A 14423-nucleotide genomic window follows, 5' to 3' on the forward strand; every position below is an offset into this window, starting at 1 on the left:
TGAGGATAATTTGATAATTTTAACTAATTGAAAATAATTTATTTATATTTTTATATGATGCGCAATAGTACTAAGTATATACACTCAAAATTTAATCTTAATCAGATTTATAGAAAAAAAATTAACGATGATATGCATTCTGAACCACATGATGAAGATTTGACGACTGAGATTCCACTTATATTACTATTCATTATAGTTACATATAGTTGCCCAACTATTATAGAATTACAACCCAAAAATGTAGAGTTATAACCTTAAAATCTATCCGAAAAAGTTATTTTAATTTTGAAAAACCCTATAATCTATCAGAAAAAATTGTTTTAATATTGAAAAACCCTATAATCTATAAGAAAAAGTTGCTTAACATATATATAAAACCCTGTAATTGCCCAACATATATATATAAAAGGTTGCAACCTCAAAATGTAGAATTACAACCCAAAAATCTATCATAAAAAGGTGTTTTAAGGTTGAAAAACCCTATAATTTTTCATCTCTACAACCAGATGTATGAATATGAAAGAAGAAAAAGATTTTGAGTCCCAAAAATAATGTATTTTGTAATACATTATCTAGACTGTCTATTTTTAAGATTTTCATATATTTATAAATCTATTTGATTTTAATTATTTTTAGAGTTTAGAATTTGATAATTAGTTAAAAAATAGATTTTACGATAATCCTAAAAAAATTTTACACCAAAATTACATGTTATAATAAAATTTAGAGATGCTCCTTAATGAGATTTGTTTAAAAGTGCAACCTTATAGAAACCTTATATATATATATATATTCTTACAAATTAGGTTCAATATCTATATGAAAAGTGTGGATCACGGAGGGAGGACATACATCTACATATGAGTCCGGCAGACTCATATTAGCGGCGCCCTTTTTCTGTTTTAAAACATCCCCTCTCCCTCGTTCCTCGCCGAGTCTCTCCCTCTCTCTCTCTCATCCGATCTCCCCTGTGAATGCACCTCTCTCTCTCATCTGATCTCCCCCTGTGAATCCACCTCTCTCTCTCTATCTCTCTCTCTCTCTTCTGTTCTTCTGCAAACTGCAAAGAACCAACGATTCAACGATTCTGTTTCTCGGAATATAAGAAATCTCAGTTGAGAGATGGCTGCTGAATCGCCTGCTACTCCGCGCAAAGGTCAGAGACCTTGCCCCCAATTTGAAACCCTAATCATTATTTTTCGTGAAACCTGTTCAATTCATCACTTCCTAACTCTATTCCTGTTTCTATGGCGTTATATCAGTGGTTGTGCATCTCAGGGCGACTGGTGATGCCCCCATTCTTAAGCAAGCCAAGTTCAAGGTAAATACCCCTCTCTCCCCCTTTCCGTCTCTCTCGGTTCTGTTCATTGCGTCGCACAACGATGGAGACTATCATATATCTCTCTCTCCATTAAATGTGATAGATCAACTCTCTATGTTTTTCCACATTTTATATCTCTCAATCTACCATTTGCATTCTTATTTCGTGTAAGTGGAATTTTATTAGAGGAGAGACTTACATTTTGCTTCAATTTATGGCTTGAGCTGTTAATTGAGCATTTTTCTATATCTATGTATATTGTATATTATCCATCAGATAAAGATTGCCCTATAAGCAATGAGTACACTGCGTGAATTGTGTTATATTAGTATTCTTGTCGATAGATTTTAGCTGTCATTATTTTTCTTTTTCTGGTTTTTATTATTAGAAATTAATGGGGTTTTGTGAATTATGGTCGATTTGTAAACACTTCGGTTTATTTGGTGCTTGGGGCAATCACATTGTGGATATGAGTCTTTGAAATTGCTATTTCTCTTTCTGTTTGGCTTTATTTTGATGAAATATCCATTATTTTTCGGGATTTAATTTTCTTCCAGAAATACTGATGCTGGTTGAACAAGTAGTTTATTGAAATATATCTGCATGGATGCTTAAAGTTTAAATCAAGACATAAACCATCAAACCATGACTTATTTTCTTTAACTATGGTTTCCTATGGGGACTCATAAGGTATGAAACTCAATATGTTGATTTTTGATTTGGCTACAAGAATGTGAAAAGATCAACTTATTAGCATATTTGCCCAAGTTGATGTAGTTGGTGGGAGTTTTTCATTATGAAAATCACAGCCGAATCTGTGAATTAGCTTAACCTTATCATTCAAATTGGAACACTCTGTTCTCATTCTGGCAGCCCGTTGAGTGGAATCGGCTCAAGGTGTATGTCTGAACTCTTGAATCCTAGGATGATCTCCCTGAGTTGGAATCCATGTTACAATTGGAACCGAGGGAGCTGATATATTAAAATAACAAGCATCACTGATTGCCTTAAGAGACTTAGATTTTTAGAGATTGATGATTGCCAGCTGCCACAGGAGAATTGAATACCCAAATTGGCACCAACTGTCCTTAACAAACTAATGCTTGTCGGTGTGAGCAAGGACCTCATTGACTGAAAGCATTTCGTTGCCAATCCATTCATCACAGGCTTATTATAACAATGATGGCATCAAAGGCATCATCTAGACTCTAGAGCTCCACTGTTGGAAACTTTTAATGATTATTTTGCCGTATTTTGAGGAGGTCGGTAAAAGGTCTTGCTGCATGTAGCAAATTTTGAGTAATGCCAAGTTTGACAGAATATTTTTGGTGTCACCATTGCGGCATTGCCTTTCGCCTTGGTGTGATATAGGGCTTATCTTTGAAATATTGATGAACTAATTGTTACTTGTCTAATTAGAACAGGTGGTAGGCATCACCTGAGCTGCGTGGGCTAGCCACATATGTGTGGCTTCCAGCCTTACACATATACATAGATATGTATGTAAGACATATATATTGTAATGTCTATGATATTGGTGCATATACTGTACAAATAATACTTCTAATAAATTACATACTTTTATATAAGGTTTGTATTTTGTGAAGTATGTGTATAATTAATGGAACATTCAAATTTTGAGTAATATGGGAAACCTCAAGTTCAAAAGTAAATGATGAGTCACATTTTGCACATGGCACATGTAACACAACCACAAAGGTATAGCTTCCTGATGCCATATGGATGACAAACATAAACTCAAATCACATAAGTTCACAACATAGAGAAAGTGGCACAAAACAAACAAGAATAAAATGAAAATGGAGTGCATCATGTTTAAACTTAATCTTCTTTACAACCTCAAACTTCAAAATACGTCTATTTGTTTGCAGGCCAGCACCATTGGAGTCATTACCCTCCTCAACATAATGTCCCTTTCCTGAATATCTTCATAATTAATCGCCTCCTCCGTCTTCCCCCTCTTCCTCTGTGTCCCAAGAGTAACCGATGATCTAGTGGTCCTCCTAAGCATTGTTTCAAAATTCGGCCGCCTGACCGCCTAGGCAGCTAAGACACCAAAATGCCGAGGTGGGCACCCTGGGTGTCCTAGCTCGCTGTTGAGGAAGCACCTTGGAGCAGCTTGGCCGAAGGTGGAAAAATGCCCTTGGCCGGGGGCATTTTTGGGACTTTGTTTTTGAGATTTTTCCCCTAATAAGGGGAAAAGGGTTTGGGGGGATATTATGGTCCCCCAAACCCCTCCCTCCTGCATCCTAGATAGAAAATGAGGACGATGCCCCACTGTATGTTTGAGACAAAGACAGAGAAAGAGAGAGAGGACAATGTCCCACTGTGATTTATCATGTTTGAGAGAGAGAGAGAGAGAGAGAGAGAGAGAGATGAGGCTCCATTTATCTGTAATTAATATATGAATAAAGAAAGAATCCATCTTTTTCCTTTAAAATTAAAGAGAGAACCCATTTATCTACCTCGCCTCAACTTCTCTTTGTCTTGATCACTTTTATTGAGTTAATAACCATTTTTCCAACCTGGATCCCCACATCTACAACAAATGGAAGAAAACATCTCAAATGCAAAGAAACTTAATTAAAAATTATTTGTTGTTTTTCGATCCTTGATGTTTTTGAGGAATCTCAAGTCTTTAAATTAAATATTCTCTTGCAACCTCCCTTGGTATTTTGCACAAAATTCAAATCTGAAAAACTTGGGTTTGATTTGATTTCGTAAAAGTTTTCCTTTTTTCAAATTTGACTAAATTTTCTGAAAAGGAGATTTTTGAAGTTTTTCCTAAAGAAAAAATTTTAGGGAACAAATGAAGGGTTAGAATACCTTACTGATGGGGGCAAATGATGGAACTGCTCATGGCTCGAGGACATTTTCCACCCTTGGGCCTGGGCAGACTCCTGGGCCTGAGGCTTCAAGTGCTTTCCTAGGCGTCTGCCCACGGCTGGCCCACTTATGGCAGGCTGCCTTAGGCTAGGTGAGTTTCCTATGGCTCCGCCTTGCCTGAGGGTGCTTCCTGGGCACCCGAGGTGTAAACCTTTTCCTACACTGATACTTAAGAAGGACTTGTTAAACCTACATGTCATAATTTTACTTGTCCATCATATCTTTTACAGGTGGCGCACCTCTGAACTCTGGCTTACGTCATTGGTGAAACATCTCACAAAAAAAAAATTGTAGCCGCAAATGAGCGTCATAGCTTTACCTGCCATCACTTGCTAACTGAGGCCATGTTTTTAAGGATGTCGATTGGGACTCTGTACTTGTCGCATGTTCGATTTAGACATCGACTTTTCTACCTCTGTCCTTTGATATTTCCTGGATATGACTTGAAGGTCAAGGGATTTGATCTCAACTATGGGGATTCCCTTCATTAATATTGTTAGTTATGAAGTAAAGTATGTTGCTTTGATTGGTCATTGTTCTCATTGGTTTAGAGCTTTTCGATCCAAGGTTATTGACTTGCTGGTTTTTGGCCCACGTGAAGCCTAGCAAAACCTTGCTTGATCTAATAGTGTTCGGAAGAGGGCTTCACCACTTTAAGGCTTCCGCTCCCCCAGCACAGCTCTCTCTCTCTCCCCCCAATTAGAACAGTGTCAAAATCTGGGCAAAACTCTCTTTGAGAATCTAATAATGTGTTAAGGACTCAAATTGCTATTACTGGTTGATAATATTTTTATTAACTTGTGAGATGTAAAAACTCCTTTGTCATCCACATGTATACCCAGACACCTACATGTTGTGGTTTCTAGCTTCTTGGTGGATTGTTTATGCTTTGATTAGGCTGCATTTAATTTTGGCTTATAAGGTTGGGAGATTGACGATTTGAAGGCAATCCATCAGTATATGCTGATGTCCCAAGGCTTTGAGGATTGACTTTCTCTTCTCCTCCGTCAATTTTGTGACAATAGGCCCGAAGTTGGTTTTTCCTTGTTAATTGATGCGAGTGCTTCATCTATAACTCCGCCTTGGCCGGCGGCCCCCTGCCGGTCACCAGCATGGGTAAAGAGGAGGGTTGTGTTTAGGTGCGCAGCCGCAACTTTTCATTAATAATGAATCTACAGTATCTGCTCATGCTAGGGCGTTCCCTTACGATCTTATTGAGGGTATGACCCTTGATAGAGCAGAATGGAGGAACAAGATTCGTGTAACCGACCCCAAATATTTGGGATAAGGCTCTGATGATGAATTGATACAAGTGCTCAACCTTTCCTTGAAACTATTAGGTAATCCATTTGTTCATTTATTTTTTTGAGAATGTTGGACCTGAACACTATAAGATCTTGCAAGGAAGACTCCATCCATTGTGATTTCAGCTGCCCTGTTGCACACCTTACTCATGAATATTGTAATTGATGCACCATCTTGCATAAATCTTCTTGTGTGTGGTCTCTAAAAATTCATTTCATCCTCCTATGCATGAGAGTGAACATGCATGATACAATTCCATGGGCAGAATACACACATGCATGGCCATGTGTGTGACTATCTTGGAGCATGCTGGTGCATGCCTTGCACACATGTTCATGACTTTGCACATTCTGAGACTCAGTCAGGTATGCATTTGTGACATAGAAATGGCAAGAAATAAATGCATGCTGTACATGCCCTTTTTTTCTTAGAATGGTCCTTGTTTTGATGCTTGCGTCATAGTTTTAAAAATTGGTGGGTTGACTTGGCACCACCCATATGTCAATCTGCCCTAAGATTCAGGCTTCTGCAAAGTCACCTGAGTTTAACCTCTGATGCTTGCAACATTCAGGTGACTCACCTGTGTGGTAACTAGTAAATGAAGCCACATTCCATATTCATACTGGAGTAATGACTGAAGATCCTTTTATATTTTCTTATCGGGGGCCCTATCCTGTTTTATAAAAATTTGTGGGCTCTCTATCCTAATATGTTATTTTATAATATTATATGTTGTATACTACATATATTATCTGGATGGTAGAGACTGACTCATATATTTGAGTTTGAGTCTTGATTTTAGAACCTTGTTTTAAATGCCTTAATTTAAACATCAGTAGTCATAACTAAGTTATGTTGTCTGTCCTTCTTTGGCCAACTAAACATTGGAAAGAACACTAGCGCACAGATGTTAGACATTTTACCTTGGATCATGGGCAAAATTGATAAAACTTTTCAAGATATTTGTTCAGTAAAGGATGGGTCTCAGAAACACTATTCCCTTAGCCTATGGATCTTTCAAATCAAGGGAAAGTGATGCTCTTTTACTGTCATATTTAGTGGAACTATACAAGTTTCCTCCTTTTGTCTTTTCTTTCCTTTTACTTTCAATTAAAATACCTTTTATAGGGCTAAATATGGCCATGGAGCTTTCAGATCTTTCACTCAAAACTCCTTTGAAATCTGTACTTCTGACTTCGTTGCATTTCCATTTTAATGGTTTCTGTTCTGTCTTGAAGTTCCATATAGCTTGTATTCACTTCATTGATATTGTGAGGGGGTTCTTAGACTTGAGAATTTAAATTGACAAAGACTTGATTTTGTGACTGATGAAGCACTTAATATTGTCTTTGCTGTTCAATCCAAACTCTCTTGAGAAACTACTCTCATGTCCATTCTTAGATATTTTCAGTTTGAGTTCTATAGTTTCAAATAGTTGTATGTATAAAACTGGCCCATCTAATAATTCTGACTCTACATTGTACAGATAGGAGGGACTGAGAAGTTTGCGAAAGTCATTGATTTTCTTCGGAGACAACTTCATCGGGAGACACTTGTGAGTTTATTTTTACATGATCTGAATTTTCGATTTTGGGTGGCTCTAATTTGAATATATTAACAGTAATTTATGACTTCGAAAATAAATTGTTGGACCATGATTACTTATTTAATGACCAGCAAAATTGTGGGCCAATGATTGGTTAACTATCACCAATCACAGAATTGAGTTCTTTCCATGATTGCATTGAGAAAAAAGGTAGCTTTGTGATGTGTCAATTACCATTCTGATATAAACATCTTGCCAATAAAAAAGACTTTGTGATACTAGCAAACCATAAAATTTTCTCCGTTTATTTCAAAGTCTTACAAGTAAATTTCGTGATTATAGTTTCCATGACATGTATCAATCTTATAACCTTAAAACTAAAATTACGATATTGTTTGTTCCAAAAACTGAATTCGTGTTTCTATCTTCTGTCTTCCATCTTTACCTATTACTATATTATAATATTGAAGAAATGGAAATATTTATTGAATTGTGATTTCTAAAACATTTGTTATTTTGAAATATACAGACTGACTATTGATCCTCTTTTATTTTATTTCTGTTACTTATTTGTCATAGATTGAATTTTGACTCCGTTTCTTTTTACAATATTCCTTTTATTGTTTTCTTGCTTGGTAGTTCGTTTATGTCAACAGTGCTTTCTCACCCAATCCGGATGAATTGGTGATCGATCTGTATGATGTAAGTTTTCACAGCTCGTGCATGATCATTAATCTTGTAGTTGTTTTTTTGATTGTTATTCCTCCTATACTATGTAAGAACCCTTATGTTGAGAATGCATTTATTCACATATAAAACAAAGAATACTGGCTTGTATATACCAGTGTATGGGGTATAAATGAGTAAATTAACCTTTGGTATTTATGTAAAACCAAGATAGAGGACACATTCACCCTTCCATTTATTCTACAATAAAGATTAAATAATTGATTGACGAATGGCAAAAATGATGCCTATAGGCTATTGTAAAACATATAGATGTGTAACTTCCCGCCATTTGAGTGAGAGTTTACCAACTAAGACTTTATGCGAACTTGCTAGTTCTGGCCTTAATAAAACGGTAGCAAGGTTTTTCACAGGTAGAAATTCCGGAAGTACCTCAATTGCAAGAAATCTGTCTTGCACTAAGTGCCAATTAACCTTAGTTTAGCATGTTGCTTCATGGAAGACTGGACTGGGAGCCACATGGATTGACTTGGTAGCTAGTCACAATAAGGAGATTTATATATGTAATGTTGAAAGGGCTAATTGAATATGTTGATCTTTGAGAAATGTGTGGAACCACATGATCCCACTGATGTATCCTTATATTCATCTTAAACCCTAGACTGCGGGGTGTGATTCTTTTTTCTTGATGCAAATTGCATGATATAGCTTGTATTTAACAATCTTATGTTACTTATGCCATGAGATCCCACATGTAGTTGTGCTAGGAAAGCATAAAACCACAGATCCCCTGCGACCTGCTTTGAGGCTTCATTCATCAGAGTGTAGTAAACTAAAGTATCCTGCTTATTGCACGGGAAGTGAATAAAATCTAAGATTGTTGTTGCATTAAGCAACTGTATCATAAGCATGCCTCTTAGTTACTATTACTAGTGGGTTTAGTAGCATTATCGGCTATCAAGCAGCTGGAGGATTATAAAAATGCTACTTATTTTCTTACGAGGTATCAGAATGCCATGCACAAAATTTTTATCTAACCCCAAAATAGATGGAAAAATATCAAATGGTTCTAGAAATGATCTCTTTCTCTCTGTCTCTCTGTCTCTCTCTCTCTCTCTCTGTCTGATAAGCTTACAAAATATTATTGATAATCAACAAAAATTACAAACAAATCTCTCTCTCTCTCTCTCTCTCTCTCACACACACACACACACACTCTCTCTCTCTTCCGCCCCCCCCCCCATGCGTGCATGCGTCTGTCTGCCTGCTGCATGAAGATAGATGGTGGATCCTCTTCCTGCTGCGTAGGAGTGATATTCTTGGAGCTAGGCAAGGTTGTCTTGTTATGGTCTCAGAACCAGTCCAGATATAACTATGTCCTGATATTGACTTTAAAACTATGAAAGTTCAGATATTCATGGGCATATGTGGCTAATGTGGTGTTTGGGTCTCAAAAGCAGTTGTGTTTCTATTAGTCCTAGAAAACCATCGGTATTCTGGTATTAATATCTGAAAATTTTATCCTATTCCCCTTGGTTAATTCCATGTATTCATGTCATCTTCTCACAATTCTGTTTAAAATAGCTGTTCTTTGTTTTGCTGTGTGAACTGCAGAATTTCGGATTTGATGGGAAATTGGTGGTTAATTACGCTTGCTCCATGGCATGGGGTTAGTAGGCAATTGCAATTGAGGTTATGGAATCACTATCTCGTTATAACTTTTCTTGTATATATGTCATATTCTTCTAGTGTAGCTAATTTGGGTTTCTCTTGAGTGTCATCTGTTGATAGGAGCCATATTCAATAGAAAATATTACCGATGCTTGTGATTCTTTTCCTTCTGGTAAGCCTGAAGTTCTGATGGTCTTGTTTTTTTCTCGCTGTCTTCACTAAACCCTTCGTAATCTTGTAAATTCTCCATTGATTTTTTCATGTTTAAGTTCTTTTCTTGAAAAGTTGGCGGTTTTTTTTGCTTACAACTTGGTGTGCATATATCTGTATTTGGTGCACTAGGTCATAAAGCGGACTCGGTTCTAAATGAACATTTTGGATCGTTCGAAAACTCATATGGCTGCCCCTCTAATTGGCGGTCGCTGATCTTTTTTGGAATTCATATTGTGTACACTATTGCAACTTTATGAGTTTTGTATATATATATATATATATATATATATGGAAGATACCACAAAACGCCTATAGGCAAAAATAAACAGTGATTTCGCTTGCTCTCATTACCGTCTAAAGTTCATCGTACAGTCACGATTGTCCGGTAATGTTTTATTTTTCATTGTTTTCTACAAATTGGAATGACTTGAAATTTACAACGTGTGTTCATCAAAAATAGGCGAATCTATGAAAAATATCAAAAAAATATTTTACATGAAAAACATTGACCAAATTACCTCTGAAAATTTTCGGGGCTATTTTGGTTAATTTTTTTTTGTGATTTTTTTTTATATATATTTTTATTAAGTGCGCCTCACTAAGATGTACACACGCTCTAAATTTTAGATCATTTCAATTTGTTGAAAAAATGAAAAATGAAACGCTACCGGACAATCGTGACTATGCTATGAACTTTAGACGATGATGAAGGTAGGTGAAATCACTGTTCATTTTCGTCTATATGTGTTGGGAAGATTTTATATATATATATATATATATATATATATATATATATAGGAAAGTATATGATGAGACCATTTACCTTTGGTACAAGGTGGTCTCAATAAATTCTTGACCATCGGATATGAAATTGTGTGGCTGCATTTATTTCCTTGACCAAACACAAAGTTCAAAATAATTTTTTCTTGAACTTTGTGACACACCTAAGCTATCAGATTTCACATCGGATGGTTGTAAGTATTGTGACCTCGTTATTCCAATGGTAAATGGTCTCATTGTATACAATCCATATATATATATATATATGAGTAATAATACCATGAGAGCCTCTCACACCCATGCGTGTAGGACCCAAAGGATCATCATTAAATTTGGCACAGATCTCTAGATAAGTCAAGTCCCACACCCATGTGATGATTTTTCTAGAGATTTGTGCCAAATGTAATGATGATCATTTGAGGTCCTGCACGCATGGGTGTAGGACGGTCTCTATCTCTAAAAAAGTTATCATATGGGTGTGGGACTTGACTTATCTAGATATCTGTGCCAAATTTAATGGTGATCTTTTGGGGTCTTACACACATAGGTGTGGGAGGATCTTATATATATATATATATATATATATATATATACAAGTCTTCCCAACGCTTATAGGTGAAAATGAACAGTGATTTCGTCTATCCTCATCATCGTCCAACGTACATCGTACGGTCACGATTGTCTAATAGTGTTTCATTTTTATTTTTTTTACAAATCAAAATGATCTGAAATTTGGAGCGTGTGTACATATTAGTGAGACGTACTTAAGAAGAATATAAAAAAAATAATTTGTAAAACTAAAAGTGACCAAAATACCTTGAAACTTTTTTGGGGTATTTTGATCATTTTTTTTCATGTAAAATATTTTTTTGATATTTTTCGTAGATTATTTTATTTTTATTTCAGGTTATTCCGATTTGTAGAAAAAAAATGAAAGTGACCATAAATGAACTTTGGATAGTGATGAGGGTAGGCGAAATCACTATTCATTTTCGTCTATAGGTGTTTTGTAGTACTTCATATATATATATATATATATATATATATTACAAAAACACATATAGGTGAAGTTCTGCAGTATTTCACCTACGGTTTTATCACCTTTCAAAGTTTAACACACGGTCACAGATGTCTGATAGTATTTGAATTTTAATATTTTATTTACACATCATAATGATCTGAAATTTTGTAGGTGTGTGCGACTTAGTGAGATGCACATTAATAAAATATAAAACAGATAATTTGAATTATAACAATTATGTAAAATACTATTATAAAGTTTCAAGGGCAATTTCATCATTTTATTTATGACTATTATTTTGTTAATATTTATTTTGGTGAGACTTGGTCATATGTACTCACGCCTTAAATTTTAGATAAATTTGATTAGTACAAAAATTATAAAAATTTAAATACTATAAAAAATTATGGTCATGTGATGAACTTTGGACAGTGATGAGGTACGTATGAAATACTGTATAACTTTACTTGTAAGCATTTTGTAGATGCTTATGTTTATTTTTTGTATTTAATTTGTAAATGTACTTTTTGGATTTATATAATCTAAGATGCTACTGCAAATTATTTTAAGTGGGGTTAGATTTTTTGCATTTGCTAAAGTGACTGGTGAAAGGTATTGCTATGAAGTGACAATTGACAATCAGCTGTTACCAATCAAGGCAAGATAAATGTTTTACTGCAGCCGATGTTACGAGTGTGTTGGCTTTAATGCAATATATTGGTCATAGTTCTTGGCAAAAGACAAATACTTTCCTCGGTGAAAAGGGTTTTGCAATAAAGATGGTAGGGATAAGTGAAACTCAATCTTTATATGATAATGAAGCAACTTTTGCTTTCAAAATCTACTCACTCGATGGGAAATCTGGAATTTGAGCCTTTAAATTTGTATTTTAGCTATATAATCCTGAGAGCGAACAATTTAGAGAGAGAATTTGATGCGACCATCCTACCTTGTTTTAGCTCAAGGTGAAGGCCCTTGAAATGGCCTTCCAAGATTTAGGAAGAAAGTACATAATTTGAGTCAAAAGGGTTTGGTAAGTGGCTATTATCTACCTGGTTACATGAAGTACCTAGGCGTGGGCATGGTGTCCGAATTTGTGTGTTCAAGTATCTAGTACTTTGGTCTAAAATGTTTATATGGCTGGCATTCTATAACAAAACAATAAACTTTCCATTCATATATGGTAGATAATCTCTATTTCTTACATTTAGATGTGGTTGGTGTAGTGTAGACCACACAAATTTGGTGTGACACATCTTTGGTTGGCACTTTATCCTTGTGTTCCATACAATTTTTTAAAGGAAAAAGTTTATATAAGGTTGCAACTTTAAAATATAAAATTAAAAATGCACCTCAAAAATGTCATTTCATGTTGAAAAACGCTTTAATTAATCAACTTGACTGTCACGTGCCTATCCATGCTCGCTTGGGTGTAAAGCTATGGGAGATAGCTCTTATTCTTATCTTGGCTTGGAATGACAAGAAGGATGCACCAAATGTATTTCCTCACTCTCTTTGAAAAATTATTCCCCCTCCTCCTTTTCGCTCTCTTTTCTTATCGTGAATCTAGTATTTTAAAACCCAATGATTTTGAAACAAGGTTGCCTATCCAGTTTGGAATTATTTAGGATCGAACGGTTTTTAGGATGATATGTGTCCCAGTTCAGTTTCTCCTTAAATTGTTCATTGTTTTTTGTTTATTTTTTTCTAAGTTTATATAATGTTTTTTTAAGTTCCATCTAAATTTTTGCATCATAAACCTCTATTTTAATTTTAATTTAATTTTATTTATTTTTTAATATTTTTTTGGATCATTGATTCCGGTCGAAACTCGATCCAGATTATGAATCCAATGATTTGACACGGTGAACGATCCACCTATAGGTCCAGGTTTTAGAATAGTGCATGCATGGATCAAGTGGATGGGAACTTCGCAGGATCATTTCTCTAGTATGGATGCTCTCTTGGGTAATTCATGAATATGGGGTTTACCATTCGTGAATGGGCGGGCACGGGAACAGTTGAGATTATTCGTGAAGGTAGGGTAGGTCCAAACTAGGCCTTCGTGTTTGTGAAGGTCCCACCTTCACGCCATGATTGGAAGCTATTTAACATGGCCAGAGTGGTTTACGGGATTTTGCACATCAAGCGCAAGGCATGTGATGTATTTCTAAGCATTTGCTCTTTTAAGTCTTACCGTAAAAAGTAACTTAACTGTCAATTAAAACCATTTTTATTTTGCAACCACCTCTTACACTTGTATCCATAGTAATACTTATACGTATCCATAATTGTTTAACATAAATTCGAAGTTGATGACACTCATCATTATTGAATTCTTTGATCATGTGGATCACATATGGCTCGCAGTGGGTCCGCCCAGGCTGGCCGACCTTAGGCCTAGGCCTCAGCCCTATTCCCTTGAGGGCCGGCTTAGGTTTGGCTCAGCTTAGAACTAGCCAAAGATGTCCTGGCCCTGGCCCAGGCCCACGCTTGGTCCTGACCTTATTAGGGCCAAATAAAATTACAAAAAAAATAAAATTAAAAAGATAAATAAATAAGGGATGGGCTAAGCCAAACCGGGCCGATCCTGCCTTAGCCACCTGTCCGTGTGGTTGGAATGTGTCGTGACAGCCAGGGCTTAGACCCGGCCCTGTTCCCTTGAGAACCGGCGGCCCAACCTAAGCCAAGGAGGCCTTAGTCCAAGACTGTGCCTGCCTGGACAAGCAAGAAAAAAGAAAAAAGAAAAAAGAAAAAAGAAAAAAAAATAATGGCCAGGCTTGCCAGGTCACCCCCGGCCCTTTCTTGCCTCTGGTTTGGATTGGTCCCGTCTTTGGGCAACATTTCCTGGCCTAGGCCCTAATTATTCAATACCGGACCGACCGGGTTGGGCCGGGGCACTCGGGCTCTTACCACCCTTAAGCCGCCCGATGTCACCCCTAGGAACATAGCGTACACGTTCCATAGAA

At 36.2% G+C, this 14423-nt stretch overlaps 1 protein-coding gene and 1 long non-coding RNA gene across 3 annotated transcripts; both read left to right on the forward strand.

The window, feature by feature from the left end:
- Positions 1-856: 856 nt before the first annotated feature.
- Positions 857-9601, forward strand: LOC18439418 (ubiquitin-like protein ATG12). 2 transcript variants are annotated; one of them, XM_006849583.4, is made up of 5 exons: positions 884-1159; positions 1266-1324; positions 7023-7091; positions 7722-7784; positions 9384-9601. In XM_006849583.4, exons 1-5 carry the CDS (start codon positions 1126-1128, stop codon positions 9441-9443), a joined length of 285 nt encoding a protein of 94 aa, XP_006849646.1. In that variant the 5' UTR covers positions 884-1125; the 3' UTR covers positions 9444-9601. The 2 variants fall into 2 exon arrangements, with proteins under 2 accessions (XP_020526002.1, XP_006849646.1); XM_020670343.2 differs by lacking the exon at positions 7722-7784 and having other exon boundaries at positions 857-1159.
- On the forward strand, positions 3217-4996 carry LOC148782185 (uncharacterized). The gene is made up of 2 exons (XR_016053766.1): positions 3217-4322; positions 4462-4996. It is a non-coding gene; the product is annotated as an uncharacterized LOC148782185 (long non-coding RNA).
- Positions 9602-14423: the final 4822 nt, after the last annotated feature.

Source organism: Amborella trichopoda, chromosome 4 (genome assembly GCF_054954075.1).
Source record: "Amborella trichopoda isolate Santa Cruz 75 chromosome 4, AtrichopodaSantaCruz75HAP2 v2.0, whole genome shotgun sequence".
In the NCBI taxonomy this organism is placed as follows: domain Eukaryota; kingdom Viridiplantae; phylum Streptophyta; class Magnoliopsida; order Amborellales; family Amborellaceae; genus Amborella; species Amborella trichopoda.